The 19,642-nt window shown below is 31.4% G+C and overlaps 1 protein-coding gene across 5 annotated transcripts in view; it reads right to left on the minus strand.

Moving 5' to 3' along the window:
* Window positions 1–19,642, minus strand: part of NOVA1 (NOVA alternative splicing regulator 1) — a 149,162-nt gene that overhangs the window by 128,288 nt on the left and 1,232 nt on the right. For 3 of the 5 annotated variants that reach the window (XM_004755161.3, XM_004755160.3, XM_045067695.1), the window contains exon 2: window positions 17,879–18,022. In XM_004755161.3, the coding sequence (XP_004755218.1) occupies window positions 17,879–18,022 (144 nt within the window). Of the gene's footprint in view, window positions 1–17,878; window positions 18,023–19,049; window positions 19,593–19,642 lie in introns of those variants that run through there. The other 2 variants (XM_045067693.1, XM_004755162.3) reach the window with 2 other exon arrangements.

Consider the following 19,642-nt stretch of genomic DNA (forward strand, 5'->3'; position numbering starts at 1 on the left):
TTTAAGCTAACTGTGCCCTCAAGGATCAATACATTTCAATTTGATACAATCTAGTGAACTGGAATTATTTAGAGTTTTCTTAATTCTACTGCTTCATATTTATTCTTTGAAAATCAATTTTTGCAGGTATATACTTATGCTACTATAATGGATATACTGATACTGATATTCCTTAGAATTCAGATTCTTTCCTACAGACTTCCCTGTAACAAAAAATGAAACATGAATCTAGATTTAATTTCTTTTGAAATTAAAAACAATTTCAGTCTGGTTAACCTAGTAATTGGGACTGGCTACTTTCTGCCAATCTCCAGAGTTTGGAGATTTTTAGAGTATCCATATCCTGGCTAATCAGAGCAGAATGTGTTTTTGCAACATTTGTTTGTGTTTCTAATATGTGTTGTTGGCTTTCATATATTGAACAAAATTAGAATGGATTAAATGTAAAGTTTGACAGAAAGAAAGAAAATGAAGGATGACTCCAAGATATTTGGCCTTAGAAATTGTAAGGATGAAGTTGTAATTAAGAGGGAGAAGATAGTGGGAGAACTAAATTTAGGTATTTGAAAAATGAGAGCATTTAATTTTAACATATTTATTAGACATTCAAGTGATATTAAGTAGGTAACTACATCACTAGTCTATAGATCAGGTGAAAGGTCCAAAATGGATATAAACATTTGGTAGTCGTGGAAGAACAGATGATTATTTAAAGCCATGACACTGAATAGGATCACCAAGGGAGTAAATATGTATAGAAAAAAGAAGAGAGCAATCCAAGGACTGAGCTCAGGAAAAGAAGAAGAAAACAGCCAAGGAAATTTGAGGCTGCAATCAGTGAGGCAGAGGTGTGCTGGAAGCAAAATGAAATGCTTCAAAGAGAAGACAGTGATCGCTGTCAACAGCTGTTGACTGGTATAGTGATAATGTAAGAAAGGAAAAGAATTGCTACAACATGCCTGAATAGCTATGAGGGAATGTAATCTAGAATAAAAGTGGAGGATTAGCCTTTGCTAGGTACAAGGACAGTTTATCAGAATAAGAGAAAATACAGACTATGTAGGAACTGATACAGTTAGGCAGATCTGGCAGTAGGAGCTCATGAAATTTCTTTTAATTACCTTTATTTTCCCAGTTACACAGGACATCAGATCATCACTCAGGATAACAGAGGAAATTTCGGATTTAATACTTAAATTCATCATATATTATGTAGCCTGCTGCCTTAGTTCCAAAAAATAGTGAAAATGTTCTAAATGACAAGGAAGTTGTGCTATTTTCAGCTTTCACAAACCATCTCAAATTTCTCTAATTTCCAAAACTGTACGCTAATATAATTAAAGATAAGCCTCAGTCATCTCTACCCTACACTAATTCAGCTTCCTCTTCTCTAAACTGCCAACATTCAGTATTACTCTCAATCTAATCAGACTTTAAACACTCCGAATATCTCTACATGTTCTAAGTATCTAAGAATAAACCCATCACTCTAAAGATTAGGCCCACAATATTTAATTATTTTGGAATTAAATGACCTTTAGAAAAGTTTCTCACTTTATCTTTTCCTAAAATATTTAATATTCTTACATATTCAAAAGTGTAAATTCTAAATATAAAATTGAATTTACTCTATACTATGGCAGATATTCACTAAGATTTTATATTTCTCACAAAGCAATAAGAATCAGTATGATTTTAATTACATTATTGTCCTTAAAGGTGCATTCACACACAAAAATATCGTATCTACAGTTGTTCTTGCTATGGCATTAAATAAATCTTAAATATTTAATATAGGCATTTTAATACATTAAATTTATACACTGATTATAACAAAATAGACATATCATAAAAAAGTTTTCGCCATAATGGCAATGAAGAATTTTGTGATGAATCATCTAAAATATGAATACTTGTTAAGAAATGGAAAGTAATAAACCATGACCCCAAAACACACTCTAAGTAAAACTATACCACTAAATTTTATTGGGTCATTCATGGAAGTTGACGGAACATGAACTAAAGTGTTTTATAGAAACAATTAAAACAATTTTTAAGCTTAAAAAAAAAGCTGAAAAATAAGTCTTATGAATTTTCACCTATATTATTAAACACCTAGCTTCATCATTTAATACACTATGACTTTCTTTTTGACTAGTAGGGAAAGGATTTTCAGAAGTCTTGATATCTTGAAAAAATTATGACAGAAATATTTAATATTCTATATACTACTTAATTTCTTATTAAAGCCCTGATCAATATTTTAAATGTTTTATATTTGTGCAATGATGAAGACAGGATTAACAAATTGTGTTAATTTTCAAGAGCCTTAAATACAAAGAAGCCTATGTGCTTTATATGAGATTTTGATATGCTTCAATATTATAAATTCATATCCTTAGTTTTCAGGTCAGTGATATGGGTAAAAAACAAACAATAAAGCTCTGTGTATCTTCAGGGGTATCATAGAACATGTTTTTAAGCTATGCATATAAACGTATTCACATAAAATACCAACACAGTCACAAATAGAAGGAAACTAACAGAGTATTTAGAAATTCTATATTCTATTAATCAACAGAAGTGATGTGTTTAAAAACTCATTCCTGTATGTAGCAATGAATCTCACTTGTAATTATCTATTAAAATATGAAGGTGTGAAAACTGAATATATATAAAAATTTAATTGAATGTATAAAAATATAAAAAATCATTTATAAAGCCTAAATGAATATATACCAACTTATTTATATTAATTATCTTAAGAGAGTGGGATGAGAAATTAGCTTTAACTTTCTCTGTATTGTCTGCATTTTAATAAGTTATTATGAAAACAATTTTTGTAATTTATTTTACATTAAAATATCTGATGTATGTTTAGTGTTATCAAATGTAACAAACATGGGAAGGAAGAGATTAAAAAAGATAATCATAAAATGTTTATTATGTCAAGTAATATGTGACATACTTTTACATCTTCCCTTTTGTGGTGCCTGGACCAAAATCTTATAATCATATGAGGGGTACTAATATCTCCATCACACAGATGAGAAAACTAGAGAAAATTATAGGTACAAGTATATTAAATGATTTGACAAAAATCATATAGCTATAGTGTCAGAGACCAGATACAAACTCTGTTCTTCTACCACATGTTCCCTTGGGGTCTCCACCCTACATACCCAGAAAGCATTAAAAAGCACTGAACTGATTTGATAATTTCTTAATAAACTTCACCATGTGATGTCCAAAACATATTTTCCTCACAAAAATTTTGATTATAGTAACTGTTGTCATAGTTATTTGACTACACCTTCCTATGTTCCTATGTTCTCTGTGTTGATTATGTGATTTAAAAAGTGCTAAACTAAGAATTATATAACTTCACATAAATACTCTCATAGATAAAGTGAAATTTCAAACTATATTAAAGATCTTATATAAATTAGTAGATGGAGAAGTACATAAAATATATAAAAATGCAATGTTTACAGAGGTCTCGTCAGAATAGAAAACCTGTGGACTTTTATCTTCTTTTAATTTATTCATTTGAGAGAGATACAGACATAGAGACAGAGAAAGCACAAGCAGGGGGAGAGGCAAAGGGAGAAGAAGTAGAATACCCGCTGAGCTGGGAACCAGATGTGGAGCTTGATTCCAGGACCTGGAGATCAAGACCTGAGCCAAAGGCAGATGTTTAACCATCTGAGCCAACCAGGTGCCCCCAGAAAACTTGTTTTTATGTCTCTATTTTGCTCATTACAGTTTTTCTTTTGATGGCAAAATTCAAATTTGTAAGATTTTCCTATTAGATAAACAGGGAAAATTATTATATCATCAAAAATATGTTATTTCCCAGTAATGGACCAATGTGGCAGTTGGGTGACTCTTACCTAAATTTTGAATACTGTATTTCTGAACTCAAGCTTGTAAGTAATATGATGTAAAAAGTTACAGAACAAACAGCAGACAAACAGTTTCCTCATTAACTTGTTACATCACAAATCATTTTAAGTTTCACCATCTTATTTTTCCTGAACTATAAAACAGTGACAAAAATTCTTGCTAAAAACAGGAACCTACCCTGAGATTTTAAGAATTGAAATAAGAGATAGAATGTAAGATCTAACTAAGCCATGATTAACAAACTACTTTTATGTACTACTTACTTTTATTAAATAAGTTTTAGCTATAAGGTTTTAGACTTTTAAAAACAGGATCATCACTTTTCCCATTAACAATAATAGAGAGAGTTTAAATACTCACATAAAGAAATTCAGAGCCAGGCACTTTAAAAAATACTGCATTTCGATAACTGTTACTTGAAACATTTCCCCAACTAAAAATTTTCCTCAAGCAGAACTGCATTTGTCCTGCATATTTTGAGTGGCCAAAAAATGTACATATTCTTTACCTATATTATTTCTCTCTCTAAATTTAAATTATCCCCATCACATTGCAGTTTCTACTTATTTTTAATGCAGTCTGCTAAATTATGTGAAGGGCCTTGAGAAAAATCTTTGATAAAATCAATTTTTTTAAAAATCAAATAAAAACATTATATTCAGAAAAGCTGTAATAATATTTGAAAGTTGGGTATTTTGTCATAAAGGGGCAATATTTATTGCAGTTTGTTTCAAACAGCTTCACTGCCAAGACTCTAGAGAACCTCAAACCTTCTCTATCAACATATGTACATTTCCTAAAAACAAAAACACTGTTTTCGATTCTTAACTATTTATTTTACTAAACCATTTTTTATCAGATAACATTATTATTCTTTAACAAAATACAACATAAGGATAGCTATTCACATTCATAAGCATCTGTCAAACTACATACTATTTGCAATATTTTCATTAACTTTTATAAACTTCAGAAGGTAAGTTACTAACACAGATCCCATGTAGATCATTTCAACAGTGAAAAGACTTTCACAAGGGCTGAAAACAGGGATTTACCAAGTAAAGAGTCTATCAGCATTCTAAGGCCACCAGCATGAAACTATACAATAAAAGTAGCAGCCTTCCACTGTAAAATTACTAATCTTAGTAATACAGTACTTTAAACATGCCATTTGAGATATATGCCAACCTAAACTGCCACATATGGCATATCTAGCTTATTATCACAGTTTGTGTTTTCATATCCAGAGTCATTCTAGTTCTTAAACAAGATGTCAAATACACCAGTGTAGCTAAAAATGTGATAAAGCTTCCAGAAGAACATACCTTTTCTTAAACAAAATAGGTATAGTCTTCAGAAGAAATTTAAATTATTACCAGAAAGAAAATCTGGCTGGAAATTTCTAGCATAGAAGATGTGAGTAAATACAAAATAGAGAATCATTTTAAAGGCAGAATTCATAAAAGATGTTAAATTTAAATAAACACTACTTTGAAACAATTCACAAACCCAAAATTTCTTCAAAATTTTTCTCAAAGAGAATTATACTGCCTCTGCAAAAAAAAAAAAGTATGCAGCTGTCTTACCTATATTATTTATCCCTTTTAAGAATGAGTCCTATCATACCATGATATGCACATCAGTTTGAAGGCTATGAGACTTCGTTTGTGCTTCCTTTTTGTATTGAATTCAACTTTGAGTTACACAACTGGTATTATTGAATTATGAATAGCACTTAAATAAAGATTACACAGTGAATATTTTTATTTCAAATTCCCATCTGGTGCTTAATGTCACTTCAGCTGTTCAATTTTTAAATGTTTCTCTACACAACTAGCCAATAATTTCACAAATCAGTATAAAATGCTAGATAGATTTTTAATCTCATTTTCTAAATGGAAAAACAGTGCCATATTTTTCAGCCTTTTTAAAATTAATCTGATTTTGATAGACTATGGATTAAGACTGATTCCTATATGGGCGCCTGGGTGGCTCAGCCGTTAAGCGTCTACCTTTGGCTCAGGTCATAATCACAGGGTCCTGGGATTGAGCCCCACATCAGGCTTCCTGCTCAGCAGGGAGGCTCCTTCTCCTTCTTCCACTCCCCCTGCTTGTGTTCCCTCCCTCCCTCTCTGTCAAATAAATAAATAAAATCTTAAAAAAAAAAAAACAACTGATTCCTATATGAAATAAATATTTATCAATGATGGAGAATCCTGTTTAATCTCAATAATCAAATAAAATCCTAAATAAAATAATTACATAACAGAGAATCCAAGAACAATGAATAAGAAGTTTCAGTTTTCATTTTCATTGACCTGATGCATACCAATGCTCTCTCACATACCAAAACTTTAGTGTTCCAATGACATCAAATTCACACATTAAATAAAAGTATACATTGTGTAAATCACAAATTTTTATCAGATTAAAAGTGAATACATCTGTTCACATGCCAAGAGAGCTAAAAAGGCCTACATATTCATGTAATTTAAGAAATGAAAAAAGTTTTATCAGATATAGGATTCTAAACTGCTATGATTCAAAAGTAAACCAGTAAAAGAAGCCATTCAAGTCACTAACTTCAAATGCACCTGTACAGACAAGATACATCAAAGTGAACAAATGTCAAAACCGGATTTCTATCCATACTAATCCTGAATACAGCAACATTCTTCACTGGCAATTGTCCTTCACTAGGTCCCCATACCTTTTTTCTTCTACCGTTGGCACATAATCGCTTCATAAAAGACAACAATCATATTTCTTAATGTCTCTTTTTTTCTGAATTCCTACTTGCCTCACCTTTCCCTTAGTCTTTTCCTTCCTAAACAAATTAATCTTCTTTTTAATTCTACTTCTATTGCCTAAGCTGAAAGTCATACTCCTCAACCTATTGCTTGCCCTACTTATAGGTAATTAAAGTAATCCTCCAAAATACAAGAATCACTGTTTACATTTAAACAAATAGGTACATAAATTTTAATTACAGAACCACTGCCAGTCATATTATAGATGCAACACATATTTCTTCTTTAAAATAATTCTTACTAATAAATGTATCCAAGTTGAGTATTTTTCAATCAAACTTTTATCTTTTTCACACGTAATACACTTTATCTTATCTGTACAAATATCTATAGTATCTTCTTATCCCCATCCACCCCTCCCCCGCCCCAAAATATCCACTTTTTAACCCAGTAATATCAAACTACTTTTGGACCCCTGAATATAAAAGGAATTTTTCATATCTACATGGATATATATTTTGTCTCTCAGTCTCAAATGACCTTCTACTCTTGTCCATCCAGCCAATTAAATCCAACCCTCAAAACACCCCTCCTCTTTGAAGTCTTCTTTGAAGCCTACCCTCCCCTCTTAAGATCTGGTCACAGATAGAGTTTCAACTTCAAGACACAATTCTATCATTACACATTTATTAAACCTTTTTATAACCAGGTATTTACATCTCTTGTTTCTTATTGCTTCCTTGCTTGAGAATAAGATCTTCAGAGCATTGTATACCTAATTCTAACCTAAAAGGTGCAGATAAACATTGAACAAAATATTAAAATCTGGCCATGGTAGTAGCAGGGGAAGCAGCCAGGCAAAGAAACACTACAACAGAGTTATTTTAACTGTTCTCCACCAGCATTTAAAAAAATAGAATTTATAAAACTGTAGGGGGCTAAACATAAGACTAAATAGGTTTATCTACCAAATCTTAGATGTTTTCATTGGTTTATTGTAGCAGAACTCAATGTACTAATACAGGGCATTAATATTTTGTGCATTTCTCTAAATTTTAACTGCTTAAAAAGTGTTTTAAAAGTATTAAAAGACTAAAGAAGCCTGAATTTAGTAACTTCCCTAAAATTCTAGTTTCAAATAAAGCAACACATACTAATACTTTGATATTCAAGTCAATCAAAATCCAAGCTACTATAGAGTTTAAGCTGTATATACTTTTTCCCTTCACAAATAAGAAAATTAAATAGCCCAGCTTCTAAAATCATAATATATTCATACATGATAACTTCACCACTACAGGTGGGGGAAAAGACATTAAAATACATTAAAAATAAAACATTTATTTATCATATTTTTAATTATGTAACTTTAGTTATATTTATTCTGACTTAGGCAACATGAACTTATTTTTATTGCTAAGAGTACTCTGAAATACCTACATTATAAGATTTTACAGTTATGTTACATTATAGTTTATTTACGGCCATGTGGCTACTTGTGCAAGTAAGGAACAGTCTGCTGGCTGATGACTTTTCTTGAAATACCCTGAAAATCAAAGATTACTAAATATTAATTAAGCTCATGTTGCTTAAGTCAGAATATTTTAAAAGTTATCTTCATTGTTGATGGCTTGACATATTCTCCACAATACTGGAATTTGAGTTTCCCAATACGCTAAATACAAAGCAAAACTCCTTTTTCACATTACACTCTTTTTCCTTAATGCCTGGCCCATACTTGTTTTAACAATTCTATGACCATTTCTGGTTTGTTTCAATATTTAAACTCATTAGTTCACTTATCTAAAATACAGACTTTATATATTCACACCAGCCCCAATTAAGGTAAATTAGAAATACAATGAAAAACTAAAAACAAAACGCCTTCTCCAACCATTGTATTGATATTGCACGAGCACATCACAGAAGAAGCCTCAAATCAGTCATTAATTCATTCATACATACATTCATTTAAATTTAATTACCACCTATCTTTACAGCACTGAGCTGTAGACTGAACATACAGCAACAGGCATGAAGGATGACATAAGTTCCTTCATACCAATGGAGCTTAGTAAATCAATGTAAGTAACAACTATCACAAAAGATTTTTGTTTTACTTTAAAGCTGTGAAGAAAAATATATCCTCAGAAATCACATTAAGTACTTTTATAATTATGTTAAAAAGTAGTCCGTAAATTTACAATATAATGCAAACATCATCAGAACTCTAATTAACTGAGAAGCAGACCAATTTAGTGAAATGAATTTAAAAAAAGAGAAAATGGTAACGTTTTAAAATTAATAACTATTGTATATCTTCATTTTTACTTAGACTGCCTTACAACTAGCCTATTGCATATTTCTTAACCATAATATTTTGTCCTTTTTAAACCAACTGTTAATAAGTAACAGCAAATAAGCAAATAAGTAATACATAAGGAAATTTTTATAGAAGTCATAATAAATATGGAAAATACATATGTCCTTGAAAACAGAATTTGAATTAGAAAGTGTACACATTCTTAAAAAATTAAGGTCAATAATCTGCTAAACCAAAATAAAGAAATTCTTAAAAACTGAGCTAAGGAACAATGGAAGCAAGAAAAAAAAAGAAAAGAAAAAAAAAAGAAAGAGAAAACAAACTTTGTAAATGAAAAAAAATAACGAAGTGCAGAAATCAAATCACCCTGAAAATACTGACATTTTCAAACTATAATTATGGAAAACCAGAAAATGACCAGGCTACATTCTAAACAAATATAATCTATCATATACTTTTTTTTTTGAATGTATGATAATGATAAAGAGAACCTGACTTTGGCCCTACAGTACAGCAAATCTCCAATAAAAATTGTCCTAAAATACGTAATGAGCTTTCAACTTAATTTTCAAAATGGGGGAGAGGGCACATTCATTTTAAAACTAGGAAAGAGAAAAAGTAAAGCTCTATTTCCTCCAAGGGTCATATCCAAAAAGGGAGGTAGGAAAAGAACAGTGGAGCAAAACAAGAAGAGAATGGATTACCTATTAAAATTGTACCCCAAATTCAGAAAACATATTTAAAATTATAGGATTAAGTTACATCACTTAATCTCCTGGTATCTTGGTTTTCTCAACAGTTTTAGGGATTCTGGAAGAGATCAAATCTACTCCCATTTTTTTCATCTAGTTCCACAATTCCATGATTTTTCCAATCTCTTCAAATGGAAAGCCTCTTTGCTACTTCTAAGTGTCCTTATTAAGACATTGACAGAGATGCCATATAACAGGGAAAAACTTAAAACTTAAGAAGACAGCAACAATTAAAGCACAGCTTTTTAGGGAAAAGCAAAACATTCCCATATTCCTTTAACAAAGAAAAAGATGCTTTGTAATATCTCTAAGTCTTGATGAGCAAAGAGCTGCCTACACCTGTGCTCATAGGAAGCATCTGATAAATACACATAATAATTAACAAGAAAAAGCTTCCAGACAGATTTCACACCAGTTTTTTTTAAAAAGCACTTCCATGACTTTAAAATAAAAACAGTCTTAGAAAAATAAAAGCACAGTTATATAAAGAATAATTAAGACTAAATATGTGAATTTATAATCTCCAAGTAAACGCAATTGCTTCTAATACTAACTCCTTCAAAAACATTATTTCAAGAGTGAATATAACCAAAATTGAAAAGTTTGAATTCTTCTAATATTTAGTAATATATAACAAAAACTTATACTACGTTCCCACTATGTTCAGTGTTAACAAAATGTACCCCAATTCCTTTCTTTCTGCCCTTCCCCCAAATTACAGATCTTAAAAAAATTCACTGAATCTAATTCCTAGAGCAGCAAAATATTAACAATTTAAATGAAAACAACTTTCTTCTTTAAGATAAGAATGATTTTTAAAATTGAATCAACTGAGAGCATTTATTATATCCTACAGGGAATACAGGATTTGAAGGCCTATTTAATTAATAAGTACATTATGACATTATGTGAAAATTTCTCCTGCAAAGGAATTATGGAATCTTCAGTGGAAAACTGTTCTCTAAAACCTTTAAAACAGAAAAATTATTCCTCAAAACCTCAAAAGGTGGTTCAATTTTACAAGGAAAGTAAAAAAACATTATAGTCTATAAATTTTAAAAATTACTGAGTTCAGAATATAATTCATTGTAAATTACAAATCCACTGAACATCAGTAGGACACAGGTCTTGAAAAGAGAAAAAATACATTAATTTTAAATATCAGTTATTAAATAAAATTAGTTTAAGAATGGTTTTTTTAAAAAAAAAGGTTTATTTTCCACACCAAATAATCTTACCTGAATCATTTTGCTGTTAAAAAACTCAAGATACTGATTTCATTTTTCATCTGGTCCTGTCAACGATGCTATGACAGGCCCTGCAGGAAGCAGCAAAAGATCAATGATGGAGTGTAGCTATGATGTGTTTTCATGATCAAGTTTTGTTATGGAAAAGGATATCCATATAGTAGCTTGAAACTCAGGGAATATTGAAAATATCTCAGAAAGTTTGTCAGTGTACATAAAGTTTGTCAGTGTATATAATATTCCTTTTTTGTACTTTCTAGTCTTAAATGGTTATTTTCATTCAATTATTTTATCAAAAATTTAAAAATGACAGTGCAGTATGTATGTGGAATTGTGAAGAATCATTTCTATATTGATAAGATTTGATAAGAAAATAATTATTCAAGGTGTCAAAAATGAAAAATGTTTAAAAGTACGGGAATGATTCTCTTAACTTTCAGAGATGATTATTTTAATCTCATTTCCCAGGATTACTGTAATTACCAGTAAATTATTAACTATTCATAATTTAATTAAAATAAGGTTTAACAGACTTCTTGCAAAGAGTAACTTCAGAATGTAATAGTTACTGGCAATAATGGTAAAAATTCTTTCAAGAAAAGCATATAGGCCGCAAAAAAAACCTGTACAAACTCCAGAACTTAATTCCTCTTTGGTAATTGACAGGTTATATTCAATAAAGACCAAAAAATTCAAATTAGTAAAAAAGAAAGTAAAAACTACAAAACTCCTTCACAAGATTCCAAATAATACTTTTAAATTAAGAACTATTTTAAAATAGTATAGCACCTTCCCAGATATAATATAAAGACATTTTTCTGCTAGGAATTAGTTTCCTTCAAGGGCAATTAATAAAATAGCACTGTCATAACACCCCTACAGTAAGTGGAAATACTATTAGAAGACATACAAAACTTCTATGTATGTCTTGGAAGCATACTGAAGTCAGTCTTTCAAATAGATTAAGAAATTTAAAATGAGAAATACATGACAGATTAATTTTTTTAGAGTGTTTATGCTATACCTGTCTTGTTTGTTGAAATACTTCAAAGGATTCGGCAGAGTTTGCTTGCCTCTAACATGTTTTAAAGATACAACTTAATTTTACATGGATTATTTCTCATATAAGAATAAACACATGTTAAGCTACGGTAACACTAATAAAAAATTACAGTGTACTTCCATTTATTTTTGCTCACTCGTGATTTGAAAATGTACTTGTGGAACAGGGAAATTTAGATACTGCTGACTTAAGATTGTTTTCTTTCTATTTCTATACAAACATCATTTGTGTGTATGTGTGTGTGTATTCTATCACATTCATAGAAATCATATTAGTTTCAAATAACTTCATATAAAAAAGTAGGAAAGCCGATGCCATATCTTTTAAGAACAAGATGAAGAAAATGGAAATTTCACCAACCCAAGCATCAGGAAGTACTGAAAAGTACTGCTTCATTTCTTGCATGTTGTGTTTTATACCATGACACTTCAGTCTCTGAGGGTCAGGTTAATTAAGCTCCATAGCAGCTGCAGTGCAATGTGAGACACACACTGCTGCGGTTCCCACCAGTCCAGTCCAATTACCTGTAGTATTCCAGCACTGGACAAGTGACAACCAACCTCTTCTCTCTAGTCACTTGCTCCCACTGGTCTACTGATAAATGTTAGAACAAACTAACCTCCTTTTGGAAAGGACTGCAAGCTGAATGCACCTGCTGCAGGCTGCAATGATGAGTCCCAGAGAGATGTTTGTCAGTCAGATCTCTGCAGATGTTGTTTAACTTTATGCTAGAGCTGTATCCAAAGATGGAAATGAGATGGCAATCAAGCATAAATCTCCCACCCTTGTCCCCCCAATTTTATTTTAAAAAGCTGCACTTGCTCATAAAAGTGGGTTAAAACAGCTCCACTAAACTGAAAACAACTAAAACTAAATTCCATGGTAAAAAGTAGTTTATTAGGTACTGAATTTTAGGTAACAAGTGGCGTAATTGTGTTCAATAAGTGTTATTCGTGTTATTGAAAAGTTTAAAATTTCTCTTAAGCCAGAGCAAAACAAAACAAAACAAAACAAAATAGCTATAAAAATAGCAAGTTTTCAATGGGTGGTTTATTGCTCAGGTTTTTAGTGTCACCACAAACTCCTTAGAGTTCCCAAGACACAGATTGTTTTTTCTCTTGTATATTACACAAAACATCTCTCATATTTGAATACTGAACTATTTCACCAATTGTGTTCACTCTATTCCTGAAACCTTTAGGGAGGATATTTGCAAGGCAATGTTGTTAGATGTATTGGATTTCCTCACAAAGTCACAAATTTAAATGAGCTATTTTTCCAAAATCCAGAAGGCTTGAAATAGCAAATATCAAAGAGACATTGTACATTATAATTCATGAAAATACCAACAGTGTAAATAATGTTCCACAACTTACTAAGTCAATGATAGAAGATACAACATCAGAATGAAATAAAAAAAAGAATCAAGTAAATTGAAAACCTAAGATTTCTAATGCTAATTAAATTTTTTTAAAAGTCCCATGGTACAAAATATTTGCTTACATGATTAAGTATCAAAATTGTATCCTTTGGAGTTGACAATTTTAACATAGATTGTGCTATGCCAGTAACATTCCTTCATATGTTAAGATTTCCTATTGCTTCAAATGAGAAACAAAATGTTAAAAAAACAGTAAATTTTCAGAGACATTGATGTCTAAGTGAAAGATTATGGTTCCTCCACCAACTAAGGGTATAAAGAGACAAAATATAAAGTAACCCACAACAACAGGTAATGTGACAAATATTACAAGTTTAAGATTTAAAGGAAGACACATTCTGTGTCAGCAACTCTTTGATCACACTAAAATCAAAGGTACAACACAGTGTAATGATAACCATCGTATTAAACTCAATACTAGAAATTATACTACTTTATTTTTCCTTTTTACAACTCTATTTATCTACTAATTTTGCCTTAAAATATGTATAAATAAATTTCGAAGATGCTTGGCATCTAGATCAAAGTGTTTAGACTGCAACTTTTAAAAGCTGTAACTAAAATATTCCTGTTGTACCACCAATATTGTAATACTTGTCCTTCAACAATATAAACAAAAAGAAGTGATCTATTTTAAAACTTTATCAACTCATCTGATTTCCCAAACAAATGATCAGTCTTTGCTATACGGTCCTGAGCCTAAAGGTTAAGGGAGGGGGCCACTGAATTCTTCCCATGTCAAAATTAAGGCAGTGTTGGGTATTTGAGTTACAGTCTGCTTTTTCATGAGTTTTAAAATTTTACCACATAAACAGCTTGTGATTAAAAGAAAAAAAAAATCACCCAAGTTGGACAATGCTAAGATTATGATATAATAAATCTAGGAATATAAGTTCAAATTTTAACTTACGGATCATAAAAGTAAATGCTTTACATCAACTGTGATCCAGTTGTATAACCATGAATATGGAAACAGTGTAAGATACAGACTAATATATGCTAAGATTACAGTGAATTATTTCTGTTTGATATAATGAATATCTCTACTGTCATATAATGGAATAACAATAGGTACATTATGAAATGTTCTAAAACCTAAAACACATATGAAAAATACATTTTATAAACCCTTTACAATTCCCAACCAATAATGTATTCAATAAGTTTTTTGGATTATCTACCTGAACCATGTATTATTTATAATAAATAAAATCAATCTATCTATTAATGAAAACTAAACACACCTTCAGATGCCAAATAAAAGAATAAGAGAACACTATTACCATTCTGAAAATGCATTCATTAATATATTCCCCAAAACGAGAAAGCTGTTTTTTACTACAAGGCAACAACTTTAGGCAACCTATTTGTAGAAAAGATATACAAATAAATAAGCTGTTTTAATCAAGTAAGAATAAAAGATATATTCATAAATCACAGGTAATAAGTAGTATTCTGTACGATTTAGATTTTTGAAAAGAAAAAATGAGTTACAAAGCACAGCAAAAAATAAAGCATGTCCACTCGTAGATCTTTTCTTTCTGATCACAGTAATTTAAAAATGCACTTTACAATCCTCACCACACAATTTCCCCAAATTATTTTATTTATGCTGACATGTTGAAGTACACAGTATAAAATACAGTTCTACAAATTCTAAATCATACCAATTAATGTGCATGAAATATTTTCTAGATTTCAACCATAAGTATTAAAATTACTCAAAAAAGCAAGGTTGCTTAAAATATTTTAAAGATACAGCTAAGTACAAAACAAACAAAAAAAAACCATAAAAAACAGACAAATGTGATAAATATGAGTAGACTATATTGGCTACAATAAAAACAATGGACATACAGTTGAGTTGAAATTTATTAAAATAGCCCCAAAGTGTGTCTGTACTCTGCATTATATATCCTAAAGGAAATCTGTCTTAGATACATCAGTATGTTAACTAAACCTCTGGAATACAATTACATTCTGTTTCAAAACTTAGGTAATTTGAGAAAATCCACTAGGTTATACAACTGAAGTATACTTTTCCCCAAATAAACTGTCTTACCAAATGAGAAACAGAAAATTTCTTCATGAAATAAACATCAACATATTCATTCTAATCAAATAGGAGTCATAAATACATAAATGAAACACAAAAATGGGCTTCCAAATAAATTACTGCATAATCCTACATGAAAGTCCTTATAACTCGGCGATATGAATCACAGTTCTATAATTTACTTTGTCTGAGATGAGCAGGTAAGTATTGCTTAAATATCTCTGAGTACGAGAAGTTGAAAGTAGCTCTATTTGAAGAATACCAGGACCTTAGATAATTCCACAGGCTTGTGGTCAAGTGTGAACAGAAAAACTATTAAAATTGAAGTCTATCAGAAGAAGAGAGATGTATCTGTCTGAACAGGTAATAACCTAGTTAATATCATATTTAAATAAAAAAGTGTTTAGAATTAGTACGGCTTCTTATTAATTACAAGGCTTTATTTTATCCTTAAAATTGATTCCAGTGTGTGCTTGGTTTCCACCTGTTACAGGCAGAGCGTATATGCTTTCTTTTAACCAGACATTTCAAATCACATTTGATCAGGTTACGTCACTACACACACAAAATTTTGTTCAACGCATTCCAGTTTTCCATTTTTTCCAACGGATATTCTTGCTGTATATGAATAACGTGTCTCAGAACTAACTATAAATAAAATAAGCAATTTCAATGTAATAAGAAAAATATGCATAACTAAGTGGACTAAAAACAAAAGATCTAATTCTCGGTGCACCCTTTCCAACCCACTGAAAATAAACTATATTCAAATGAAAAGGCATTTAATTTACTATTTGGAATATCCTTGATAAACACCAATTTTCTGTAACATCCCTGCACATCTGATACCACCTCATGTTTAATGCAAAAAAGCTATTTCATTTTCATCTATTGACAGTGAATTTAATTTACCATTGCAGCTTTTTTCCTAGAACTATCACGTTATTAATTCTGCAATCAAGCTCTTTTGAGTGCTTTTATTTGTAAAAGATTTTCACAATTCCACATTGATTTTTTTCATCATAATATACCTTTTAAACACATAAATGTGAATATGTTAGTAAACTTTCTTAATGCATAAGGAAAGTTTCAGAGACAAGGAAAGCCATCTACAAAACTACACTCACAGGAGCAAACTTTCGAAGGGCAGCATATCTAATACATTACATTTTAGTTCACTATTTGTAGTGTTTACCAAATATACTACGTTTAATTTGTATAACTAAATGATACTGTCGACCATTCTAAAACCTTATCTAGCATAATAGTTCATTTTCTACCACCAATCAATTGGCTATGAAAAAGAAATCCTCTATTAAAGAACTCTTACTGAAATTAGATCACTGAAAGCAAATAAGCTTTTCTTTTCTACCAGGAAAAAAAAAAAAAGGCATTATCAGTCCCCTCAGCAGTGAATAAATATTTTTTATGGCCATAGAGACAAAATAACCAAAAACAAACAAACAAAAAAGGCAGAAGCTACACCTGGGTAAAAGCAAATCAGTTAATGTTTTACCTAAGAGATATACTACTCAATTATGCGGATTTTCTAGTTAAACTTAAAACCCTTACACTAAGTAGCAAAATAATAAAAAAGAAAAAGCTAAAACACGCAGAACTATATAACACTTGAAATAAAAAACAAACACTGAAAAGTACAAAAAAAATTATACCACCTAGGAAACTTGCCATTTTCCAGCAGGTTACAGTACCACACAACTGTTAACATATTTTAATCTAATACAGCTGTTCATAACACAAATTTTGAAGTATTACTTTACTTCTTACATAACAATATATTTCCTTATCACAATTACATTAAAAACGCAGTATTTTAAAAATCTGAAGAGGCAGCACTTGTCCTCTTTACTTCACTCCAGGGCCAACAAACAAAGCAGTGAAGCAGAAAGAGGTACATAATGGATTTAGAAGTAAATGGTCCATTCTTTAAGAAGCCTTCCTACCCCCTCTTCTGAATTCACTCTAGACTAATTGTCATTACAATGATGTCTGAAAACTTCAAAAGAACCCTATTTCCTGATGCCAGCTGTCCATGTTTCTATCTTTAAATTTCAGAGTTTTTTCCTAATTAGAAAGAAGTATTTAGAAATACCCAAAAGATTCATCTCATAATTGTTCTAAATCAGACACAGTATATCAATTATTGAAACAAAACATAACACCAACAGTAGAAATATACTTTAAAATTTTCCACAAATACAATATATAAATAAAGTCATACTATTAAGAATTTCTTTCAATACAACATACAGCACAGGTAGATCTTCTCCTTTTTTTCCTTGGGGATTTATCAAACAATCTCTTCACCATTGCACCTACCTGGGTAAAAATCTTTGGACTTAGACAGCTTGATGGTGGCTCCAGTTTCTTTTTGCAACTGAACAATTGTCTGTCCTCCCTTCCCAATTATAGATCCAGCAGCATAACTAGGTATGAGAACCTTTAGAAAATACTGGCCGTCTTCTGAAAAATGCAAAGAAATATACTTGGTTAACATGATAATTTCAAACTTTGTATCCCCTCTCCACCCTCAAGAGGGAAAACAGCAATTAAAACATTGGGCATACAGCTGCAGGAAATATGGGGTTAAATTTTTAAAGAACAAAAATAAGCTAATTGCAAAGAAAAATAAAGAGATACAAAATGTTTCCCATTTTGAAGGATTTATACTTTCAAACTTGGAATTAAAAACTAAACATGTTCTATCATTTTGCAGCACTGTAGAAACTGATGACTAAATTCCAGTTGTTATTCCAAACATGGAAGACTTCCAATTCTATCTGTGGTTACTATGGTAAAATGAAATGAACTGACCCTTTAACAAAACTTCAGAGATTTATATGATGACAAACCTTTGCTTAACATATTCCAATATAAATAAGTAAAAGGACTGTAAATAGTGATGAGCTATATTTGTTTGACATTAGCAAACACCTAAGGACTACAATTAGCCATTGACTATATCCTACTTAAAGTATGCAAAACAAACATTTCTCCTACCAAATAATCCACCCAAACTGTAGGGTGTATTCCAAGCCTGTAATAACTGCCAGGAAATAACTCAAAGTGATGTGAACTGGCAAATCTAACTAATCCTGGTGTATTTCTTTAGCACTTCTTAGTCTACCATGATCTCGTTTAAGCTCATTAATTAAAGGACCTTAAGAAGAATTCTGCCAATACTAAAAAGCTTAGGAGTCATTTATATCAAACACACTTAAAAGTGACCAAACAGATTATGTTCCTTCTCCAAAACAGCCACAGTTTTTAAAGCAGAGGGGGTGGATGAACCAAGAAAGAGTGAAATGAAATGTTTTAGAAAATAAAGCCAACTCCATAAACTTTAATTTCCGACAAACTGATCTAGTCTTAAATAGGAAACACCCCGGTAAATCCAGCTTCCTTATGTGAATAAACGTTCCAAATTTTGCGGGTGTGCCATTCCAAGACCCCCGTCCGTCTCTAATGTACATGCTGTAGATAAATTCACCTCTGCCTCGATGCATTGGGTGCATTGTTAAGATGACTCCAGTGCAAATGAAGAAGCGATAGCGGTCCCGTTATAACTCATCTTCCCAGGAAGCGCAGGATGTTAAACTAACAAGTCAGAGTACCAGACACCCCCACCCTCGTATGCACACCTCTGAAGACAAATCAATGAGATATTTGCAACGACAATATAAGTGCGGTAAGAGCATGCACTCATCAAGATTTTGCATACTACTTGTGGCCCAAAGCAAGGGGACGAAGAGAGGAAAACTCTCCGGTGCCCCAATCATTTGCTATCCGCTACCCAAGTGCCATTTATTTATTTATTTTATCAGACTGTTAAATGCAGCGCGCATCTTCGGACGGCCATCACCTCACTCGGGGGGCATCCTCCTCCTCTTTAACGGACCCCCTTGCCCAGGTCTAGGATATTTAAATGGTCAGTCTTTAGACCGATTAAATGGAAAGATAGGTCTATTCCGAAAAACCGGTCGCCATTTTGATGAATGATAAACAGAGAAATGGAAATGTGTCCGGGACGGCGAGGTGCCGGGCAGGTGCAGGGGAGGGGGCGCGGGGCAGGGGCGCGGGAGC

Source organism: Mustela putorius, unplaced genomic scaffold (assembly GCF_011764305.1).
Source record: "Mustela putorius furo isolate JIRA1106 unplaced genomic scaffold, ASM1176430v1.1 tig00003898_pilon_pilon_pilon, whole genome shotgun sequence".
In the NCBI taxonomy this organism is placed as follows: Eukaryota; Metazoa; Chordata; class Mammalia; order Carnivora; family Mustelidae; genus Mustela; species Mustela putorius.